The 23,096-nt window shown below is 36.0% G+C and overlaps 1 protein-coding gene across 1 annotated transcript in view; it reads right to left on the reverse strand.

Moving 5' to 3' along the window:
* LOC125651305 (uncharacterized) overlaps positions 1 to 23,096 on the reverse strand; it is a 167,723-nt gene that overhangs the window by 29,926 nt on the left and 114,701 nt on the right. The window contains 31 exon segments of the mRNA XM_056166812.1: positions 1,082 to 1,842; positions 1,952 to 1,999; positions 3,084 to 3,137; positions 4,035 to 4,078; positions 4,811 to 4,869; positions 5,008 to 5,028; positions 5,190 to 5,496; positions 5,948 to 6,170; positions 6,507 to 6,701; positions 7,548 to 7,755; positions 7,953 to 8,064; positions 8,176 to 8,359; positions 8,620 to 8,717; positions 8,829 to 8,968; positions 9,408 to 9,558; positions 11,475 to 11,867; positions 11,959 to 12,129; positions 12,203 to 12,389; positions 12,545 to 12,756; positions 13,163 to 13,346; positions 13,434 to 13,742; positions 13,958 to 14,121; positions 14,218 to 14,431; positions 14,548 to 14,697; positions 14,889 to 15,175; positions 16,297 to 16,471; positions 16,584 to 16,787; positions 16,879 to 16,982; positions 17,094 to 17,235; positions 20,463 to 20,614; positions 20,974 to 21,264. Coding sequence (XP_056022787.1) covers positions 1,082 to 1,842; positions 1,952 to 1,999; positions 3,084 to 3,137; positions 4,035 to 4,078; positions 4,811 to 4,869; positions 5,008 to 5,028; positions 5,190 to 5,496; positions 5,948 to 6,170; positions 6,507 to 6,701; positions 7,548 to 7,755; positions 7,953 to 8,064; positions 8,176 to 8,359; positions 8,620 to 8,717; positions 8,829 to 8,968; positions 9,408 to 9,558; positions 11,475 to 11,867; positions 11,959 to 12,129; positions 12,203 to 12,389; positions 12,545 to 12,756; positions 13,163 to 13,346; positions 13,434 to 13,742; positions 13,958 to 14,121; positions 14,218 to 14,431; positions 14,548 to 14,697; positions 14,889 to 15,175; positions 16,297 to 16,471; positions 16,584 to 16,787; positions 16,879 to 16,982; positions 17,094 to 17,235; positions 20,463 to 20,614; positions 20,974 to 21,264 — 5,944 coding nt within the window.

Genomic DNA, 23,096 nt, shown 5'->3' on the forward strand with positions numbered 1-23,096 from the left:
AAATCAACACAAGATTGAGATTTATGCAAGACTTAAAACATCTTTTGTGGTCTCCATTTTATATGAAAAAGGCTTTTAATTGATTTGATAAATTGTAAACTTGTGGTTCTTCAAATTTTCAAACATTTCTATCCATCCTCTCCTGATCAAAGTTGTGTAGGGGTGGGTGGGGCATATTGTCTTTGGTTTGTAAACAATTATTATATTGGCAATAGCTTTCGAACTGTAATAGAGACCTCATAACAGCACCATGGGTATATCCAATGAAGAGCTTGACTTGAATTACTTCTGGGGTTATTGGGAATTGAGTGTAGCATCTGTTACTAAAATACATAGTTTCTCAGCAATAACTAGAAAGATTTTTAAAATTTCATGTTCATATATGCATTCAGAAAAGCTTAATATCTGCAATATTCTGGTATGACGTCCATTACTAACAAGAGACCCATGGGCCTTAACAGTCACCCAAGTTGCATGCAAGAACTCTTTAAAGGACATGATGGGCAATGTTTCTCCGAATAACCTTGACAATGTCATGATTGGGATGCACTCTTGTGTCACAAGTAACCTTTGTGTCAAGTATGATTACCCTCTCTATTTCTGGTGTAAAGATATAGCATAGACAATAATTATATACTGTTTTCTCCAGTGACCTTGATATTGCCTAAATGACCTTGGGACAGGATCAGCACTTCCAGAAGGCATAAACAATCTTTGTCAAGTGTGACTATAAGTGCTTTCCTGCTCCAAAAATTCCAACACAGAACATTTCAATAAGTGCTGCAGAGCTTGCTTGTTTCCACCAAATAATTTACACTTGAACATTTTGTCTATGACTTTTAATAGAAACTATAAAAGCAACAACAATTAAGTGTAGAACACAATTTAAACTTTCAAGTAAATTTTAAGACAAAAAAATGTAATCTACGATTCAATAAAATTAAATCAGTTCAGAATTTCACAAAAAAGTGGTCTATAGATTTGGAATTGAAAGTGACAGAAACTGCATGACTATGTGAAATAAACTACAGCACACTGGTACAGCTATTTGTTTCCTTTAGAAAATCCATGAAGAATCTACACTTTGCTGCTTCCAGGCTTGTCCTCCAAATCAAAGGCATACTTTGGATCAGTGTTGGCCTGATCAGCACTCTCCAACTCAATTAGATCCACTGGTGTATCTCTCCATTGCTGCTCATAAAAAGACATGCTTTCATCGGCAAAAGCAGTCTGGACATCCGAAGACCCTTCAGTATTCAGTGGATGGACCTTGTTGTGACGGGAAACTACCAACCCTCCAGGTCTAGGACTCTGAGGTTTGTTCATTGGATTGATTGGCGATGTTAAATCTTCCACCAGTGCAGGGACTGACTTAGCTGAATCCCAGTCTTCCTTGTTAGACCCATTTCTATCAGCATTGAAAGGTTTTTCAGGTTTCACAGCAGTCTCTTTGTTTGGATTCACATCAAAGTCAACTGGATGAACTTTACTTGGCTTCTTCTTGTCTGGAGCATGTGATCTGGCAGACAGTTTCTGATCCGGTGTGGCAATCGCTGGGAGCAATGAGGACTGAAATACAGGTCTAGACGGGCCGTGACCTATAGACGGGCCGTGACCTATAGACGGGCCTTGACCTTTTCTAAGGTTCTTTTGAAGCTGGTACTCTGCTTTTTCTTTCCTCGTTTTCTTGCCTGTTGACTTTGAGGATTGCTTCTTTCTTTTTTCTTCCTTGCTCACTTTTTCAGATACTAAGGAGTCCTTAACTGGTATCAAAGGCTTAAAGTTGGACTTGAGGAGACGATTGCTGTAGTAATCAGGATTGTGCTGCTGTTCTACCCAATTCTGCAAGAAGTATTTATGGTATGAAATATTATACAAACTATTTGAAAGAAAAAAAAATTATGCATGTGATTTGTTCTTAATTTTTGCCACAACGAAGGAAATTCCTCACCATATCTTTCTTTTCATCAGGCACAGGTACTTCTTCCTCTGTGAAGTTCTATAGATAGAAGGAAATACTGCTATACCCTTTACCATCACTTTAAGTACACTTTATCTGTTTTTTTCTCCAATAGAATATACAAAGGTTGAAAAGGGGTTTAATATATTCTTCTATTATAAATTGATTTTATGGCATTCATCCCTACAATGCTTGCCTTTGTCCAAACAAAAACTCTTCAAGGCCAAAGATAACAAGAGTTGTCAGAAGACAACATAGCTCACCAGGAAGCACGACTCGTTCAAAAGGTTAAAGTTTTTGAAAAATAGGTCAAAGTCCAATGTTACTAGGTCAAAAGTTTTGATACTATATCAAAGGCCTGGTCATGAGGCATCTAACTATGAAATATCAAATCCCTATCCCCTTAGTTCAAAAAATATAGCCAAGGTTAATGTTTTTGAAAAGTAGGCCAAAGTCCAAGGTCAACAGTTCTGGTAACAAAAGAAATGTCTTCTAATGAGGCATCTATATTTGAAACATCAAAGTCCTATCACTCTTAGTTCAAAAGATATAACCAAGGTTAAAGGTTTTGTACAGTAGGTCAAAGTTAAAGACAAAGGTCATTAGGTCAAATGTCTTTCTACCAAAGCAAAGGTTTCTTCATGAGGCATCTAAATGTAAAATATCAAAACCCTATCCCCTTGGTTCAAAAGATATAGCCCAGGTTAAAGTTTTTGAATAGTGGGTCACGGTCCAAGGTCACTAGGTCAAAAGCCTTGGTACCAAAACAAAGGTCTCTTCATGAGGCATCTATATTTGAAATATCAAAACCCTATCCCCTTTGGTTCAAAAGATACGTGTATAGCCCAGGTTAAAGTTTTTTCTGACATCGAGGCCATCTTTGTTTGGTATTGCTATCTGATCTGTTGAAATCATTGCAATCAAATATTTTGGGATGATTTTTAATTTCTATTGATAGCCCTGCTTACAAACCCACCTGCTAGAAGTAGGAGTCAGCAACACCAAACGAGCAGTTTTTTCATGATGACCCAATTTGATTTATGTATGAAATTACAACAAAAAAAAAAGAGGAGAAAAAACAAAATTTTAAAACAAAATCCAAGAAAAATGAAGCTAATTGTACCTCAGATTCATTAAACAAGATCTCTGGTCCTTTGTCAAGCATTTCAGTGGCAGTCTGCAACACAAACACAGGATTAATTAAGAATTCACAAAAAAAAATCCTCAAGTTTGAATGAAAATTAGAACATGATTCAGAGATTAGGGGTTTGGTGGGCCTTAGAAATGACTTTTGTCTTTAAAATGAATATCAAAAATACTATTTTGTGATAAAAATTCATGGGATAAAGAAGAAGGGTACACATAGCTCTAGATTGGGCAACATGCGTATATTTTAACGTTTATATGACATCATGTTCTTTCAGGTTTTTCCCCTATCTAAATAATTTATCAGGAAAACATAACAAAAGTATATGACTGTCAGTATATATATGTATCACACAAAAATTTTCATTTTGCTGTGGGAGATTCGATACTAGTACCCATCATCTGTGATCCGCAATCACACAAAAACAATGGCCCAAAACAGATACGTCAAGATTGGCAACAAGATTTAACATCATAATTTGTAATTTTTCCAAAAATCTCATTTAGATTTGGGAATGAATAAATCATAACGCAATGTGTATGAACAATTTTGAGTGATGTATTGCAATGTGTATGAACAATTTTGAGTGATGTATTGCAATGTGTATGAACAGTTTTGAGTGATGTATTATAATCATAAGCATTTTCTCTCCCGAGCGTTCTTTTGTAGATAACCGACTTGTCTGTAATATTGTGATTGACATACGTTGTTCTTTTTTTTTATTCTAAATTTTGTTGGCTTTCAAACAATCGGTCCTAATGGTCATGGACGACATAAATACAGTCTACAATATTCACCAAATGTCATCGGGTTTGATGAACGTGTGATAACATTTGTGACTTCTAATGATATTTGATGTGGTACACATGTATGTGTATTTATTTCAAGTTTATTTTCTATTGCTTTTTTGCACTACAACATTCTTACCTCATCGTCATCTGTCACCTCATCGTCATCTGTCTTTATTTTTCCTATCAAAAACAACAAAATTCAAATTATACAATTTTATGTGTTTTTCCATTTTGTCCCCCCACATCCCAGTTTATATATCACTGCATTGAGATTCTTTTATTTCATTCCAATGAGACTGGCTGGGATCACATTGGAATAATATTGTTACCTTGGTCTTTACCAAGAAATATACCATAAACCTATATTCTTTGTCTCTAGCCCTTTTTATTTTTAATGGTTTCCCTCATGTAAACTTCATACATTTGCTCACTCTGTCACCAAAATGATAATTCAAAACAATATTATGCAAGAAATCCTAGGGTGATATTAGAGGAGTGTCAGGCCTTGTAATACTATGATTGTAAGAAATCCTAGGGTGTTATTAGAGGAGTGTCAGGCCTTGTAATACTATGTAAGAAATCCTAGGGTGATATTAGAGGAGTGTTTGAAATACTATGTAAGAAATCCTAGGGTGATATTAGAGGAGTGTTTGAAATACTATGTAAGAAATCCTAGGGTGATATTACAGGAGTGTCCAGCCTTGTACTTCTGAAGGATTCAAGTTTTCAATATCTTCTTGGTTCCCTATTATCATTTTTTGTAAGAATCTCTCATTTAACAATGCACATCTCTTAGCTATGTTCAATAACTCTCATCCAGGAATTAATGTTTGCTTTACAACCCCTTCGAGAATTTCGTGTTGAGATCCCTGCATGATTAGTGTCCAGATATGAATGAGATAAAATATGTACCTTCACTGGATTTGTTTAGGCTGACTGTAGAGGCTAAAGTGGACTGTGAACCTAGGAGTCTAAAAGAGGAACAAAAATTTCATTTCATATACAGTATGCAGGATTACTAAGTTAACGTGAGGAAAAGGAATCTAACACTTTCATATCTATTCAATGCATTTCAAACTTTGGAATTCATCAAATTTTGAAATACTCACGCTTTTTCATAAGGTTCTTTCCTACAAGAAAAATGTAGATAAATCAGTTCATTCTTGCATTACAGTGTATCCACTTCTCATTATTCACAGTTCAGACAGCAGTTATCAACAAAGCCTTTCTCTTACAATCCTACACAATAATATACCAGTAATTGAATAGGAAGACATGTGATTGACTGTACCTTTTCTTGATCTTGTATCTCACAACTGCCAAAACAATGATGACCACAACTGCCACCACCACCATCACGGCAATCAGAGCCACCATCCAGGGCAGGAGCTCGCAGTTTGGCTGATCTTGGGGACAGGCACACCGGTAGTGATTGACTTCATTATAACAGACATGAGGTGTCATACAAGGATCACTCAGACATTCATTGATGTCCTCAGCACAGTGTTTCCCTTGATAACCTCCTGAACATTGACAGGCGTAGTAAGCATCAAAGCTGTGCGTTCTGTGGGTGTCATTGCATGGATAGATACCCGTGGCTGTAAATAAATAATAATTTAATAATAATGATCGGTTTTTACATAGTGCTTTTCCAGCGTATGCTGGTCAAAGCGCTTTACAATACATTATTACCCCGGCAGACCTTATATCTATCTAAAACTTTCTCAGCTTCCTGGGAAGCATAGAGTGCAAGATGCCGTTACAGGCGCTAGAGCACTAACATTCTAACAATATCTTTCACTGTCTATAGCCAGGTACCCCTTTTAAACATGGGTGGAGTGAGGAAATTCATGTAAAGTGCCTTTCCCAATGACACAACGTCGGCCCTGCCTCGGCCAGGACTCGAACCCATGACCTTTCGGTAATAATAAAATAAACAAGGACAAAGTATGTGTGCTATAATTATACTTTGTCATTCCACCTCTGAGTACTTAACTGTACATGTTCACAAGAAATGCAGTTAAAATCATGCTATAGATGAAGCTTTACCATAGCAAGTTCCTCCATTGTGGCATGGGGATTCCATTAGGCCAAACTTGAGGGTAACTGGTAGAGTTGTTGCATTTCTGCTATCCATGAAGTAAAGGTTTAAGGTAAAATTCCCAAACTGGTTCAAAGGCTGTGAAAACTGGATGGAGTAACTCAGCCACGAGAGTTTATCAGCAGGATGTGGCAGAGTTTGAGTAAAATTTCTAACACATGGCTGGTTATTCTGAAAATAAAATAACACTACTTTGACAACATTATGAAAGTGAAAATCTGACCAGCTAGCAAGGACTCCAAGAAGAACTGTCTAGTAGGGAGGTAATCTTGATAGCTAAACAAATTCAAACTTTCCCCCAAAGGACCATGTATAAATACCTTGAGGCTGGGTTTTCCAACTGAGTCAGTTTTATTGTTCTCCTAAATTTATGGTACATGTATTGTTCACACATTGAAGTTTTCCAGTAAATAAAAACATAGGACCACATTTTGAAGCTAAATTGAGACCTTGAATGTAATAGATTTACCATTTGGATTTGTTTACGTTCATTAAATGCACACAAACCTCATTGAGAGTGCAATCTTCTAAGAGTGTTGGAAGTCCTCTGTCCTCATTAGACAGACTTAAGTTTGATACTGCAGAACCAGACAATTCCAAATGTAGGGAGTCTGCTGATTCCACATCATAGGCTCCAAGCAAAGCCGTCCAGGACTCATCCCAAAGTTCAACATTAAAATCATTCTTGGCTTCTAGCAAAATCTGGAAGGATATATCATCAGAAAAGGTAACATACTCATAAAAAAAAATATCATATCTTGGTTTTCAAATTGATGATTATGAGGGCTGTTCTCAACAGAAATTATTGAGACACTCACAATAATTCCTCTTTTGTATGACAAATATTGATGAAAATTGGCATATTTGTACTTCTAAGTGATGAAAAAATATAAAAAATATTTTGCAACTTTCATTTTCTTTTTACATAGTACATCTTCTTTACAATACGTATGTTGCAGAATGTGGTACCTGGCATAAAATTACTGGTGAAAAATTATACTACTTCTTGACGATGTAATTTTTCCGTTATTTTCATATATGTGAATTCAATTGGTTGTGCCATCTCCCACTTTTCTATAGCAGTAGTACACGGTAGGAGAGTAGTAATATTGAATTTACCCCCTTCCTACGGGTCTGTAGGAGAGTAGTAATACTGAATTTACCCCCTTCCTACGGGTCTGTAGGAGAGTAGTAATACTGAATTTACCCCCTTCCTACGGGTCTGTAGGAGAGTAGTAATACTGAATTTACCCCCTTCCTACGGGTCTGTAGGAGAGTAGTAATATTGAATTTACCCCCTTCCTACGGGTCTGTACACACATTGCATGTCTCTAACACCTACATCAGAGAATTTTGAATGTGAAATGTATGGAGTGTTTATCTATCCTTAGTTTGACTTTTATAAGTGAAAGATTTACCATCCTATGCACAGGATGAATTTACCTAAAACATCACTCATATAATCATATACATGTACTACAAATTACATAGAATTTCACAGTAAGTATAAGTTTGAAATCTAATGTTGCAGCTGAACTTAAATCTTACAGTCATTGGTTCTGTAGGATCATCATGCAATATGGACTGTCCATTATGGATAAGAAAGATGACAGGTGGATCGTTGACAGCCTGGATGTTGACCCTAATGACGTCTACGGTGGAGGCGGGGGGAATGTCAGAATCACTTTGCTGTTCATACATTGTAATGTTGATGTACTCCACTCCAGAACAGTCTTGACAAGGAGTGTATACAAATCTGAAAGTCAACAAATTCTAATGTGAAAACATGAGAGAACATCCCTTCATGGAGTATTTTGTGTAAAAACATGTCAAGAACTGGGTCAGTGAATAATTTCTAACAAATATATTTGGTATATGCAATGCAGGAAACTGGATACATTTGCATCCTGATGTTAAATATTCAGGTACTGGTATAATGTATTGAAAACTTACAATCCATCCCCAGTCAAACTAGCTACCCCATGGCTATAAATGGTTTCCTGAAGTTTGAACTGGATAGTATCGCCTTCTTCATCTGTTGCAGCAAGTTGGTATTTTACTATTCCTAAAGGTTAAAAGCACATTTGTTTTACAATCAAGTCTATAAACACTGTCTAAATGCATAATGGTGCATCGGTTTTGGTCAGTGTCGTGAAGTCTGAATTATGTTTATTACCCGAGTCTTCGAGAATGTTGACCTCTCTCGAGCTTGTCAGTCTAGGCGGGGAGTTATAAATAGAGGCTGCTGTGTCTGCCAACACAAACATGGTTTCTCTACTGAAATGAGCTGTCCCTGACTGCACAGACCTTTTCTGTCTGGATTCAGTGGGATCTGTCTCCATGTTGTACGTACTACATACCTAACATGTTCAAGTGGAAAGTTAATTCAAACTGACTGTATATAAAGTGAATTAGATGTAATCATTGTTTACTTTAATTATAACCTAATGGCTTACTAAAACCAGAGAGGAATGTATTTAGTATGTTCTTGTTTGAATTACTCAAAAAAAGCAGAAATTTCATAAGAACAATATACAACAAACATCTGTATGAAGCAGACATCAAAATTACCCATCATGCACTGCAATAAAACAGATTTTACAACAGAGACAGTAGGTACCTTAACAGTCATTGTGTGCGTGTTCGGATCATACACCTCTTGTTCCTCTGCAGTTAGATGAGAGCAGGTCTTGCTGCTGATCTCCCAGTACTGCATATCTGAATACATAAAACAATGCAGCAATTTTTTTCTCAGAAATGTGCTAGATTACATAAAAATGCTGAAGTTGGGTGTAGAATTATACTGAGACATGGTTAGTGAGCACTAACTTGGGTTCCAATGTACTACTGTTGTCCTGTTCCCGGTCGTCACCTTCCCAACACTGTCTGGGTACGAGATGGTCAGTGGACCTGGTAATTCAACATTTCCAAGTGGAACCACCGAGAAAGAGAAGCCACTCCCATAGAACCTTTAAAAATATATAGAAAAGACAAAATGAACATGCACACTTTTCTAACAAAAACACAACATACTACCCAAAGATGAATTCAGAAACTGGAGTTATCAGAAAACAACAGTTTGAGGGCTTATTAGGGTGAGGGTATTTGAAATTCACTATAAACAGCTACAGTGGTTGAGAAATACATAGAGAATGTCTTTCAGAAGGCAATTGATATTCCAAATATGAAAAATACCAGATGAAAAGGAATGCATTTGCAATGTTCCAAGTGAATTGACTACACTCCAAACATGATCTATTCCATCATATCAGATTCTCTAAACAAGTTTATATGGAGACTTTTAAGAAAACTTTGACATGCTGTTCATGGATGATGCTGACTGTGGCACCACAAGAGCTCATTTTACATTTATCCAGGGTGAGTTATTAGGTTCCTAAAATGATTAACCTTTTGTACAAAAGTCTCTGGACCATGTCCAAAGATGACGCTGGATCTTGTATGTAAGGTACAAAGTTAGTAGAAGCATCAGAGCTGTATGTGGTTTGCAGGTCTGCCCGAGTCAGCTTGGTAATAATTATTGACTGCCCATCTGCTAAACCTGCAATTGATGAACATATCGTAACTTTCAGGTAGGTGGTCGTTTCATGATTTATATCAAAAACAAATTTTAAAATATATGATTGGATTCTCTCCCCCTTCTCTCTCTCTCTATATATATATACAGTATAATCTGTCTAAACCGGCTATGTGTGGTTCCAAAGAAATTGGCCGGTTTGCACAGAGTCCGGAGTGCAGAATGTTGACAAGAATGAGAGTTGTTTCCCTTGTATTCACTATCTATGCATACGTGTGTAATGATTGCTAACGTTTTATTATATCACAAAAGAATTCAAAATGTAAAAATATAAAAGTCAGTGTTTTATTGTCGTGTTCATTTGAAAAAGTTTCAATTTTTATTAAACAGTTTAAAATCTGGGAATTATTCGCGCAATTTTCTGTTGGTAAATTGTCGATTTCGTCTACATCATCGCCGTTATCAAGTGCTACATTATGTACATTCGTCAAGTTTGTGTTGTGTTCGTTTAAAATTTAGTCTTTCCCAGCTTTCATTGTAAATGTATCGCTTTCAACTGTCTGAATTTGTGAAACGGAAACCAATACAATGCCGAGTGATCGACCGGACATGGCGAGTTGTCCACGAGGGGAAACCCTGCTTTTGGAAAACATAACGGGATTGTTGCCGATTTTGTTTCATTCCAAAAATGTACCGAATTCATCGATTAATTGAACTTCGTCTTTTAATGTCAGTTCTCGTCTCTGTCGTTAGGGGGAGGGCGCCATTACCTTGTGCGTGGTGCTGTCATAATTGAAAAGTGCACCCCCTAAAAATCAGGTTTTATTTTAAACTGATCGCGACTCATCGCCAGTTGCACTCTTTTACTTACCTGTGACTTCCCTTGAGACACCCTTTGTGTACACCATGTGTGATCGACCGAATACCGATAGGTTGGTCATCGTGGGGTGGCTGGTTTAAATGCGATAATTAGAGCTAATTACGAGCAGTTGGGACCTTGTGTACACCGAATACAATTGACCGCAACAATTAGGGTGGTGTATCATCGAGGGGCCGGTTTACACAGGATAATTAAAGTTAATTGATAGCAGTTGGGACTGTGTAAGCCGGCCGATATACAGAATACGCAGCATCCGGAGTACAGGGACTTATTAATAAAGGATTTGTTAAAGAAATGTTAGGGACTATATTTTGTGGCCGGAATTGACAGAGCGCCGGAGTACTCAGAGGCCGGTTTGGACAAATTATACTGTATATACATATATATACATACACATATACATATAGAATAGATTGCAAAAAAATTAAAGAACTTCATGAGCTATCTTATTCAATATTGCAATAAATTGATAAAAACATACTAGTATCCTCAGAGAAGACATTTCCTGCTTACATGATGGCTACATTTAAGAGTAAGAGACAAGAAAATAAACAGCCTCCTCTTCTATGTAGACAGGAATTGCCAAATAAAGTACCTGTTAACTTACCACTTGGAGTTGAAGAGTACATGTCAACTTACCACTAGGAGTTGTTAACATGTTAACTTACCACTTGGAGTTGCAGAGTACATGTCAACTTACCACTAGGTGTTGAGTACCTGTCAACTTACCACTAGGAGTTGAGTACCTGTCAACTTACCACTAGGAGTTGAGTACATGTTAACTTACCACTAGGAGTTACAGAGTACATGTTAACTTACCACTAGGAGTTACAGAGTACATGTTAACTTACCACTAGGAGTTACAGAGTACATGTTAACTTACCACTAGGAGTTGAGTACATGTTAACTTACCACTAGGAGTTGAGTACCTGTTAACTTACCACTAGGAGTTACAGAGTACATGTTAACTTACCACTAGGAGTTGAGTACATGTTAACTTACCACTAGGAGTTGAGTACATGTTAACTTACCACTAGGAGTTGAGTACATGTTAACTTACCACTAGGAGTCGATATGTCCAGTTCGTTAGCCGACCTCTTTCTTGTGGACAGTGAGAGCTTCTCTTTAATGGCTGTTCCATTGGTGGAGGTGGCTATTGTAGATTGGCTGCTGGTAATAACCACTACTCCAAGGCTTTTGTTGGTGCATAGCATGGCCTCATTACACAGACGCATTGTAACAAACATTTGTTTACCAACTGGCATCTTAAATCCATCACTGGCTGAAGAAGAGGAATTGACATGCATTGGATTTAGCTCCGAGAGTTTTCTTACTTCTTTGCCATTTATCCACAAGGATCCGTTTTTAATGGATGCAGAACCAGACATGTTGTAGCCCACCCATGTACATGGAATTATATCATCTGTGTTTTCTTCAGACCCGACACATAGATCTGAAATAAAGAGATGTTGACAAACACTAATTGTCTTAAAAAAATTTCTTTCAATATTTTACAAAACCATGCAGTTTTAGAAAACATTTACCATATCTGTTGACAGAAGGATCATCTGACTTTGTGAATGTAAAGCCCACAGTTGTTGGATCATGCTGTTGCATGGAGTCCTTAGGGAAGACCTCTTCTGTAAACGGTGATGTTCCTGGGATAGTGGTGTTCACCGAGTCTACTTCTGGTGGGATTAACTTGACAACAACACCTAAATATTTCAAACATACCAATTATACACAGAATGTCTTTGTCTAATGATAAAAAAGAGGAGAGACACTGACCTTTTGTGTCTGTGTAGGCTGTAGTGTGACCAGCTCCATTAGTGCAGGTGATTGTGGCGTAGTAGGTCTGGTCATGTTCCAGTATTCCACCGAGCTGATCATTAATTCCTACGACAGTCTGCCCTGTGGAGGTGAAATTTTGGATATCTGTAGATCCAGGAATTGTTCCTATGGCCCAAGTGTATTCCTAGTGTGTTAAATCAGAATTATTCCCAGAACAAATTATACATCATGAAATTCATATGAGGTCAATTCTATAAAAGAGCCAAGTGCTTTAGCATTTTGAAATTAATGCCACATTCCTTTGCAAAGAATACTGTGAATATTCAAATGGATACTAACCACAATACCACTTTCTTCATCATCACATTTCCAGACACACTTAATTGTGTCATTTGACTTCTGGTATTTGACAGGAGTGCTCTCCCCTTGTCCGACATCAAAATAGAAATCTCCTTCCATGATGTCTGTATCAAATTCTGGTACAGTATCATCCACATAAAATCCATTGGAGGAGGCCTCTGCCTTGGCACCTGAACCTGTTATACCTCTAACTGAAATACATAACAATTTTGTGTTTGATTGTTTAACATTAGGACAAGTGTCGCCTACAGCATTGATATGTATATGTATATACATACACCATACACACACATCTCTCTATGGAGCCCTGACTAAAACTTCTATATTACATTATACATTGTACCTATACTGAAGATATTTGTAATTTTTTTCATACAAATAATCTATGATATAAAATTTACGTAAAGAATGGAAATCTTAAGAAGAATATACACTTGAATGTGATTTACAAAGCTACAAACACTGTCAATTTACTGTTGATGTCTAATTTCATTGGAGGAACTGGTGAACATTAAATTCAAGCATTTGGTTCATTCACAATTTCAATGCTATTAGATTCTGACATAACAGTAGTACAGCAGGAAGGGAAAGTAGTACCTGTCATATAGTATGTGATGATCTCCTGGGAGGGATGTCCAGTCTCATTATAGACTGTCCGTTTGGAAGGCAAACTAATGTTGGTCAGTGTGAAGAACTTCTGGGTTGTGACTGTAGCATTGCAGTCAGGATCACATCCATAATGGGAACACTCTCCGTAACAGGGAACGCATGGACGATCAATCTAAAACAGTCAATTGAAAGTTCTATAACTATAGAAAAATCTATTGAGTGAACAATAAGGAAATTCCCAATGAAAATTCTGAAGTACCAGTGTGAAATCCACTGCATCTGTTGACAAGGGAGATGTTCCAACTCCAGCCTCATATAACATGATGGGATTAGTGTAACCAATGAATTGAGGACCAGACCTGCACAGTGTGCCTACAGCAGGGGGCATCTCAAGGTCAGACAGAGAAGCCCTCGCAGACCACACACTGAACTTGTCCTCGTGTACTGGGATCTCATTGTGTCTCTTGAAGATGTGGAAAAATATCAAGGCACTGGTGGACAACTGTGGAACATCGCAGATTTCATTGATGAAGTCATCTTCTACATACACCATCATGCACCATTTTGTCTGTAAGTACAATGAAAAGTTCAATCAAATATAATCACTGAAATAATTTTGGTCAAACACTAATAATCTACTAGAGAGTTTTGACATAGTCAGAGGCAATTTATCTCCATGTTTTCTGTGTAATTTCCGTTGACAGTTACTTACACCACACAATTACAAATTCAAATGAACAAAAATATTACTGATCAAAAAAACATTTCAAATTTAATACTCACTGATGTAGAATCTTCATTTCTCACAGCAAATTCAATTCTGTAGTTGTAAAAGTCATCACTTGGATTCACTTTAATTTCTGAGACTAACTTCCCCATTCTTCTGGTATTATTAAAGTATCGGCACCATGACACAACAAAAGCACTCTCATTGGTAGCAGCATTAGCTGCAATATAATAATTGCAATTTTAGGTATAATTTGTTCTGAGCAGATCTACAGTGCTTCACAAGAAAATATAACAAAACTGACAGATTACTGTACCTGAGTAGATCTGTATTCCACACGAGTCATAAGCCACACTTTTGACTGTCTCTGGTTTATCAATAACACTAGAACCCTGGTGATCGACCACATCATAAGGTGGATAGGTTCTGTTGTCTGGAGCTTGTGTTGTGGTGGTGGTTGTGGTGAAAGTCTCGTTCAGGAAGTAACCCTTATTGAGCAGGTAGTCTGCACAGTCACACCCTCCACAAGTCTGAAATACCGATAATTAACTACAGTACTGAAGATAATTTAAACAGCGATTTAAACATACATGTGCATAACTTTTTAAAGTTTTTACTTTCGTAGTATAAGCAAAATTTGACATACCAGTGGAATAGGATTGGTAAAGCAGCAGACACAGTTCTCAAATTCTTTTTCTTCTTCGTATTTGTATGTTGCAATGCCATTTTCAGGGCCATCCCAAAATAAAACCTCAGTCACAGCATCTCCACTCTTGTCTGCCGCTTTTATTCTCAGCTGTAATGTTTCAGGGGAAAAATATATTGTAAAATACGATATCCTTTACATATGTCCTTGCAAAATATTTAGCCCTTTGAAAGTTCTTTTCTTATTCAAGAGCACAGAGTTAGTTACTTTCCTTCAAATTCCATACAAAAAAACCCCCCATTTAAATGTAAATCCTAACATTTTTACTTCTCTTTTTGTACCTTGTATACACCTCCATTAAACAGTTCTGCTTTCCTGTACAAAGCACCTGCTCCCATGATATCATGGTCTGTTGCATCTTTAGTCAAGACAAGTTTTACATCTACATAGTCTTCGACTGCAGCTGGTAAGACATATTTCTCATCATATTTGACTTTCCAGAATTCCCCCTCAGAGTCCAACATCCCTAGCCTGTTCAGCATTTTCCACTGATGATCTTTGATGGAAATTTTCTGATTTGGACAGGAGTCTGACTGCAGAGTTGGATTTGGAAAGTGTAAAAATGTACCTGAAATTAATTTGATTCTTGAAATTGTGAAATTACTACCTAGAGAAATTGAAAACAACAATATAGGCATACAGTAAAACTCTGATATAGCGAATTTCTGAGGACCCTCTATAAAAATTCGCTATAAGCATAATTCGCTATACGTTTATAGCGAATTCATAATTCAAATACAACGAATTCGTTATAAAACTGATTTGTTTTACATGTATACCAGTTATATAAGAAAGCAGCAATCGATATATTTGCGTTTCTATCGTCTTTAAGAGAAATGAAGCCTATATATTTTCGAGAAGACATATTTTTATACAAGAAATATACACATTGATTTATATATGATTTTATCTTGATGGATTATTAAGTCATGCAAGAACATGTCGAGAGAGAAATGTCAACAAAATTTTGCGCAATACATACAAGTACAGTCTATTGCAATTGTCATTTACTTGCTGCTTTGCACAAATAAAGGAGTGTACGATAAAATAAATGCAATCAAACTTCAAATTTAATTAACGAGAATAGTAAATAATACCGACAATATATTTCCTAAATGTATGTGTAAGTATTGTTTTGAGTTAACGACCTTTTTTGAAAATGTACAAACAGAAATTTTGTAATAAGTGTGGATCCTTTATGTCAATGGAAAACGATTGTTAAAAATCACAAAGTGTTTAAAATGAAAAAAATAAATTCGTTATAAAAGGTGATTTTTACGTTCATTCTTAATTCAAGGGGAATAGGAATTTACTTCGTTATATCCGTAAATTCGCTATATCCGTGTTCGTTATAGACGCGAATTTTTATAAAGAATATAATTATAAAGAATTTGCCAGGGAAATCGTTTTCACTTCGCGATAGCCGTAATTTCGCTATATCCATGTTCGCTATATTCGAGTTTTACTGTATATACTGTATGTATATTACAATAAGTGAGAAAACAAAGATTCTACTGCAATGTGGTGCAGCATATATAATATATCTCAAAGGAATCCCGCTAAATGGCAAACACATTTCAATGAAATGAAGTTTAAAGATGTTTTAAATTCCAATTATTCAAATGTCGAACTCAATGTAGTATACTATTGTTTTAACCAAACACTGAAATCGAATTTCAATATTTGTACCTTGAACCTGATTTGGATCACCAAACCACAACACATCCTGTTGAAAATCAATACCATCTATCACCACGCCAGGGACAGGTTTAGTATCGTCAATCAAGAAAGGTACAGAGTCAGTAGTCACGGACATTCCAGCACAATTTGTCACCCTCATCTTAACGTAGTATGGGACATTTTTCTATAGAGAAAATACACTATTGGTTATGACAGATGCTGCATTCATCATATACCAAATAAAACATGGTTGACACAATGTCAATCAAAAATAACATGGGAAATAAAAAAGAGACCTGTAATATTTGATCCACAAATTGATACATGGAGTAGTTGTTGGATAGTTTAATCCAGTCGTTTACTAATGATGCTTCACTCGTCTTCCGACAGGATGTATTTCTCCACAGGGACAGTTCATAGGTAGCGATGCCAGACTCGGGGTCTGTGAAACCTTCCCAAGACACATTGACGCTGCTGTTGTCCGTGGAGTAGGCAACAGGCTGAAAGTAAAGAAAATTTTTTGTTTAAATCTTGTACATTGGCAGCACTTACAATTTCTCTGTCAGTTTACATAAGCAGTTAGTTACCCACCATATTGTACCATGGTCCAGTTTTAATACGGCCTTGCTTTGGTTCACTAACGTCCACCAGAAATTCCGTGTAAGTCATTGCACACTCTCCAGATTTGTCTGCTCCTGGTTTTCAGAGCAATATTTCATCAAAATCAAGTATTCAATAACAGCATTTAAAAGTCATACTAGTTTTCCAATCAAATGTTTTTAAATGGATTGTATAGATGCATTTACCTATCACCCAAACAAAGTATGTTTCTCCTTGCTGGAAGGTTAGCCCTGTCAGTTTTGTGTAGGTATTTTTGCCTTGGTTAGACACGTCCAGGACAGAAAACACGTTTTTCCTCTCATCATCAGACATAGCACCACCAGAGATCTAGAAAAGTACACACAGTATGAATGAAACTTTTCATTTTATCAAACAGTCTTTGTTTCCCTTCCTTTAGGTCCACACATGTCATACCTGCCCCAATAACTGCATAGTGTGCTCTACAAGCTCTCCTGCAGCTATTTTGCAATCTTGTCTATGTACTGACATACTACACAATAGTTAGGTTCAGAATCAAAGATAGGTGCATTAACAGTCGATTCTGGTCTTGTAATTAACACTTTTCAATTTCTCTGTGATTTCTATATTGAAATATTCAACAATCAAGACACCATCCATGCTATTTTGGACATTATTTCTTAATCAAAGGACAGTCTTTCTGTTAAAAATCAAAGGCCATGTTATCTATATATATATAGTTGTGATGTACACAAGCATTCATTACAATCATCTCATTAAACATACTAGCAAATTGAAAAAAGGAAAACAAAACATACTTATAATAAAAGAATATCAGTAAACTGATGGATGCTCCCCAAAATACATCTAACCAATGAACTATTTCATATAAGGAATGAAAGGTGAAGATAATGAACAATGATCAATCTCATAACTCCTATAAGCAATACAAAATAGACAATACAAAATGACTCACACAATGAACAATAACTGTTGAAATATTATTGAAATGAAGTTTTTTTCATATAAAAGATATATGTTGAATGACATTGACCTTTACAAAATGACCTTGAGTGACCTTAGTCTAAAAGCTATTTGCCTATTACTTATTTGTGTGATATATGATAAATACCTCTTCAAAAACTGTTGAAATAAGGATTTTTTTCAGCATATAAGGTATGTGTTCAAAGTGACCTTGACCTTCCCAAAATGACCTTGAGAGACCTTGGTCCTAAAGAACAATAACTGTTGAAATATTGTTGAAATGAATTTTTTTTTTCATATATAGGCTATATGTTCTGAGTGACCTTGACCTTTACAAAATGACCTTGAGTAATCTTTGTTCAAAAGCCATTTGCCTATTACTTATTTGTGTAATATATGATCAATGCCTGTTCTAAAACTGTTGAAATAAAGAACTTTTTACATATGTAAGGTATATGTTCCAAGTGACCTTGACCTTTCCAAAATGACCTTGGTCCAAATGTCCCTGTCTCAAGGAATATTTGTGACCAATTTCTGAAGAAAGGTTTAGGAGATGGGAACATTTATGTCAAAAACAGTTGAAAACAGGAACATTTACATGTTCTGAGTGTCCTTGACCTTTCCAAAATGACCTTGGTTGAAAAGTCTTTATCATAAGGAACATTTGTGATCAATTATTAACAACTTCTGATGAAAGGTTTAGGAGATAATGAGCTCAAACAGACAAAAGGACAGACAGACATGACGGCAACTATAAGCTCCCCCGAAATTTTTATGGGAGCTTAAAAAAGAAAAAAAACAGACCACTGAAAACCTTTTGTATGATTTTAAAACATGCGTGGAAGACTGTCTCACATTTTCAATTTCAAAATTAGTAGATATTGTTTTTACAATGAAATTAATTTTAAGACTATCAGACTCAACAATTTGACTTCATTCTTATGTCATACATTTTACATACTGTATATTGGGTAATTTTGATGCTGAGAATATTTAGCAGATTTTTTTTTAAAGCTGTATGGTCCGAATTACAATATTTTTTTCCATCTCGTAAAAACGCTATTAAATCATCGCACGTATGTAGTTATGAGACTGTACAGCATATCATAAATTATTTCACCTGTTTTAACCCAAATAATTTGATTTGAAATCGATGTTTACCAATACTGCCATATCAAGTGACAGTCACGTGACCAGTTCAAACTTTCAGATCATCGGTGTTCTTATCTGTGTAAAGCTGTGTATTTTGTTATAACAGTACCGTACCATAAGTTTAATAGAAATAAAAATATCAAATACCTCTTAGTAATTCGTTGTTTTACGCTCTTTCAGCCTTAAAACTAGACAGTTGCGTATGAGTTAATACACCATATTGGGATTCCCGACGCGCATGGGTCTATTTATAGACGTCTATTATGGGATGATTTATATACAGGTAACTCTCGAATTATCGCCACTCAGTTCATCGCCATTTTCGTTATAACGCCGCATTTTTCTAGGAACATTTTTCCTGTTACTTAAAACTCTCGTTAAAACGCCAAATTCGCTATCGCCATTTGCCACAGTGTTTTCATTACAAAAGTCTATTTCACTGTGTTAATTATCTCGATAAACCGCCATAGGTGCACGTGGTCAGTGAAGCAGTAAATTGGTCATTATCGATCTCCGGCGTACACCTGGACAGAAGGATCCCAGTAATTGCTGTATTGAATAAACAAGAAAATTACTGAAGATGAACTGTAGTCAAGTTGTTTATACATCATAGAAACACATTTCAATTTAGCTATGATTTCGCCACGAAAGAGGGTCCTGTTAAAATTCCGATGAAAAAAAGCAAATCATTATGTACCAAGAACATCATCCAAAATGTACCCATCAGGATATTGCAAATCATTGTTTATGTGGTTTATGCAAGTAAGGACAAAAGATAACTCTTACATATAAAAGAACGGTAACTCTATTTCTTCAAGATGGCGGTAATTCAATTCATCGCCAAATTCGTTATAATGCCATAATTTCATAAGAACAAAAGGTGGCGGTTTATCGAGAGTTGACTGTATGTAGCCACTATATTTACTTTCTAAATAATATTCGCACTGTTTTCTTTTACATGCAGACGTTTTCAAGCATGTAATTAATGGAAAGTTAATAACTTTATAAAGTAATTAATCTCCTTTAAAGTAATTATGTACAAAAATAATACATGAACATCAGATCATACAGCTTTAATTTTTTTTTTAATAAATATATTCGTCATTTTTTGGTGCATCACTTATATGGATAGAAATTTTGGCACGTTTGTTTTTGACAAATTTTCCTCATTCCCCCAAAAAGCTAACATCACCAAAATTACCTAATATAAATGTACAAACTGGAATGTAGGTTCAGAAATGAAGAAACGTTGGAGAGGAATTCGTCAAAAATGTTGAAACAGTCTATATAGAATAAGCTTTAAAAATACCCCCAGGAATCTTACTGGGACAAAGACAGATGTGAGATCAGTTGTTGGAGGGAGATTCAGGGAGTGGAAGGAAATCGAGTTAAGGAAGAGTATCAACAAAGCTACAAAAGTATCACACATTAATCTGAGTAACAATAATCTGATTACTTACATATTTTTTGCAGCTGGTGTGATTAGCTTTTGTGTTATTGGAGATGGCAATGTAATACATCAGGATATCCAGTCTGGAAGTGAATCCTTCATACTGTACTTCTAATTCAGACAGGGAGTCCACACACGGTCCCGGACTCGTGATGTTGCCCACTTCAATAAAGAAATCAACTTTTACTTTCAACTGTCAGAATCGCAGGTTCTGTACATCCAAATGAAATTTTCAAGATACATGACAAACATATTTTACGAAAATGGCATTTGTCAATTTACAAGTTTAAACTGATTTCGCAGCAGAAGTAATAAACACTAGAAAAAGAAAACATGGCAAAAACTAATTTACTGGTAGATATTCATGTATAACTGTTCATTACAAAATATATGCTAAATAAAAGCTTTTGCAAATTACGATTATTTAAAGTTCAAATTACGATTATTTAATGTCAAATTACGATTATTTAATGTTCAAATTACGATTATTTAATGTTCAAAGTGAAAATGTTTGGGATTACCTGTGACTCCTCCATCGTATCCCACGGAGAATCCATTGGACGTGACCAGCGTCTTAGAGAACGATTTACTGACCGCATACACGGAGAAATAATAGACGGCATTACCAGGGGTGAGATCCAAATCGTAAAACGTCACCGAGGTATTTGTTCCCACATTGGTGTAGGGCACCACATTGTCTCGCGTTTTATTAAAGCGCCTGTCTGTTCCAATGGCAACTGTGTAGTAGGCCACCTGCTGACTTCTGTCCTGAGCCGCTACTTGACCCTGGTCTACCTGAAGTCCTGGGTTACCTATATATAGTTACAAAGATGATTACATGAAAGCCCTGGGTTACCTATAAATAGTTACAAAGATGATTACATGGAAGGCCTGGGTTACCTATATATAGTTACAAAGATGATTACAATGGAAGCCCTGGGTTACCTATATATAGTTACAAAGATGATTACATGAAAGCCCTGGGTTACCTATATATAGTTACAAAGATGATTACAATGGAAGCCCTGGGTTACCTATATATAGTTACAAAGATGATTACATGAAAGCCCTGGGTTACCTATAAATAGTTACAAAGATGATTACATGGAAGCCCTGGGTTACCTATATATAGTTACAAAGATGATTACAATGGAAGCCCTGGGTTACCTATATATAGTTACAAAGATGATTACATGAAAGCCCTGGGTTACCTATATATAGTTACAAAGATGATTACAATGGAAGCCCTGGGTTACCTATATATAGTTACAAAGATGATTACAATGGAAGCCCTGGGTTACCTATATATAGTTACAAAGATGATTACAATGGAAGCCCTGGGTTACCTATATATAGTTACAAAGATGATTACATGGAAGTCCTGGGTTACCTATATATAGTTACAAAGATGATTACAATGGAAGGCCTGGGTTACCTATATATATAGTTACAGAGATGATTACAATGGAAGCCCTGGGTTACCTATATATAGTTACAAAGATGATTACATGGAAGTCCTGAGTTACCTATATATAGTTACAAAGATGATTACATGAAAGCCCTGGGTTACCTATAAATAGTTACAAAGATGATTACATGGAAGCCCTGGGTTACCTATATATAGTTACAAAGATGATTACATTGGAAGCCCTGGGTTACCTATATATAGTTACAAAGATGATTACATGAAAGCCCTGGGTTACCTATAAATAGTTACAAAGATGATTACATGGAAGCCCTGGGTTACCTATATATATAGTTACAAAGATGATTACAATCATGGAAGCCCTGAGTTACCTATATTTTGTTACAAAGATGATTACATGGAAGCCCTGGGTTACCTATATATAGTTACAAAGATGATTACATGGAAGTCCTGAGTTACCTATATTTTGTTACAAAGATGATTACATTGGAAGCCCTGGGTTACCTATATATAGTTACAAAGATGATTACATGAAAGCCCTGGGTTACCTATATATAGTTACAAAGATAATTACAATGGAAGGCCTGGGTTACCTATATATAGTTACAAAGATGATTACATGAAAGCCCTGGGTTACCTATATATAGTTACAAAGATAATTACAATGGAAGGCCTGGGTTACCTATATATATAGTTACAAAAATGATTACAATGGAACCCCTGGGTTACCTATATATAGTTACAAAGATGATTACAATGGAAGCCCTGGGTTACCTATATATAGTTACAAAGATGATTACATGAAAGCCCTGGGTTACCTATATATAGTTACAAAGATGATTACATGGAAGCCCTGGGTTACCTATATATATAGTTACAAAGATGATTACAATCATGGAAGCCCTGAGTTACCTATATATAGTTACAAAGATGATTACATGGAAGCCCTGAGTTACCTATATTTTGTTACAAAGATGATTACATGGAAGCCCTGGGTTACCTATATATAGTTACAAAGATGATTACAATGGAAGGCCTGGGTTACCTATATATGTAGTTACAAAGATGATTACAATGGAAGGCCTGGGTTACCTATATATGTAGTTACAGAGATGATTATATGAAAGCCCTGGGTTACCTATATATAGTTACAAAGATAATTACAATGGAAGGCCTGGGTTACCTATATATGTAGTTACAAAGATTATTACAATGGAA

Source organism: Ostrea edulis, chromosome 5 (genome assembly GCF_947568905.1).
Source record: "Ostrea edulis chromosome 5, xbOstEdul1.1, whole genome shotgun sequence".
NCBI lineage: Eukaryota > Metazoa > Mollusca > Bivalvia > Ostreida > Ostreidae > Ostrea > Ostrea edulis.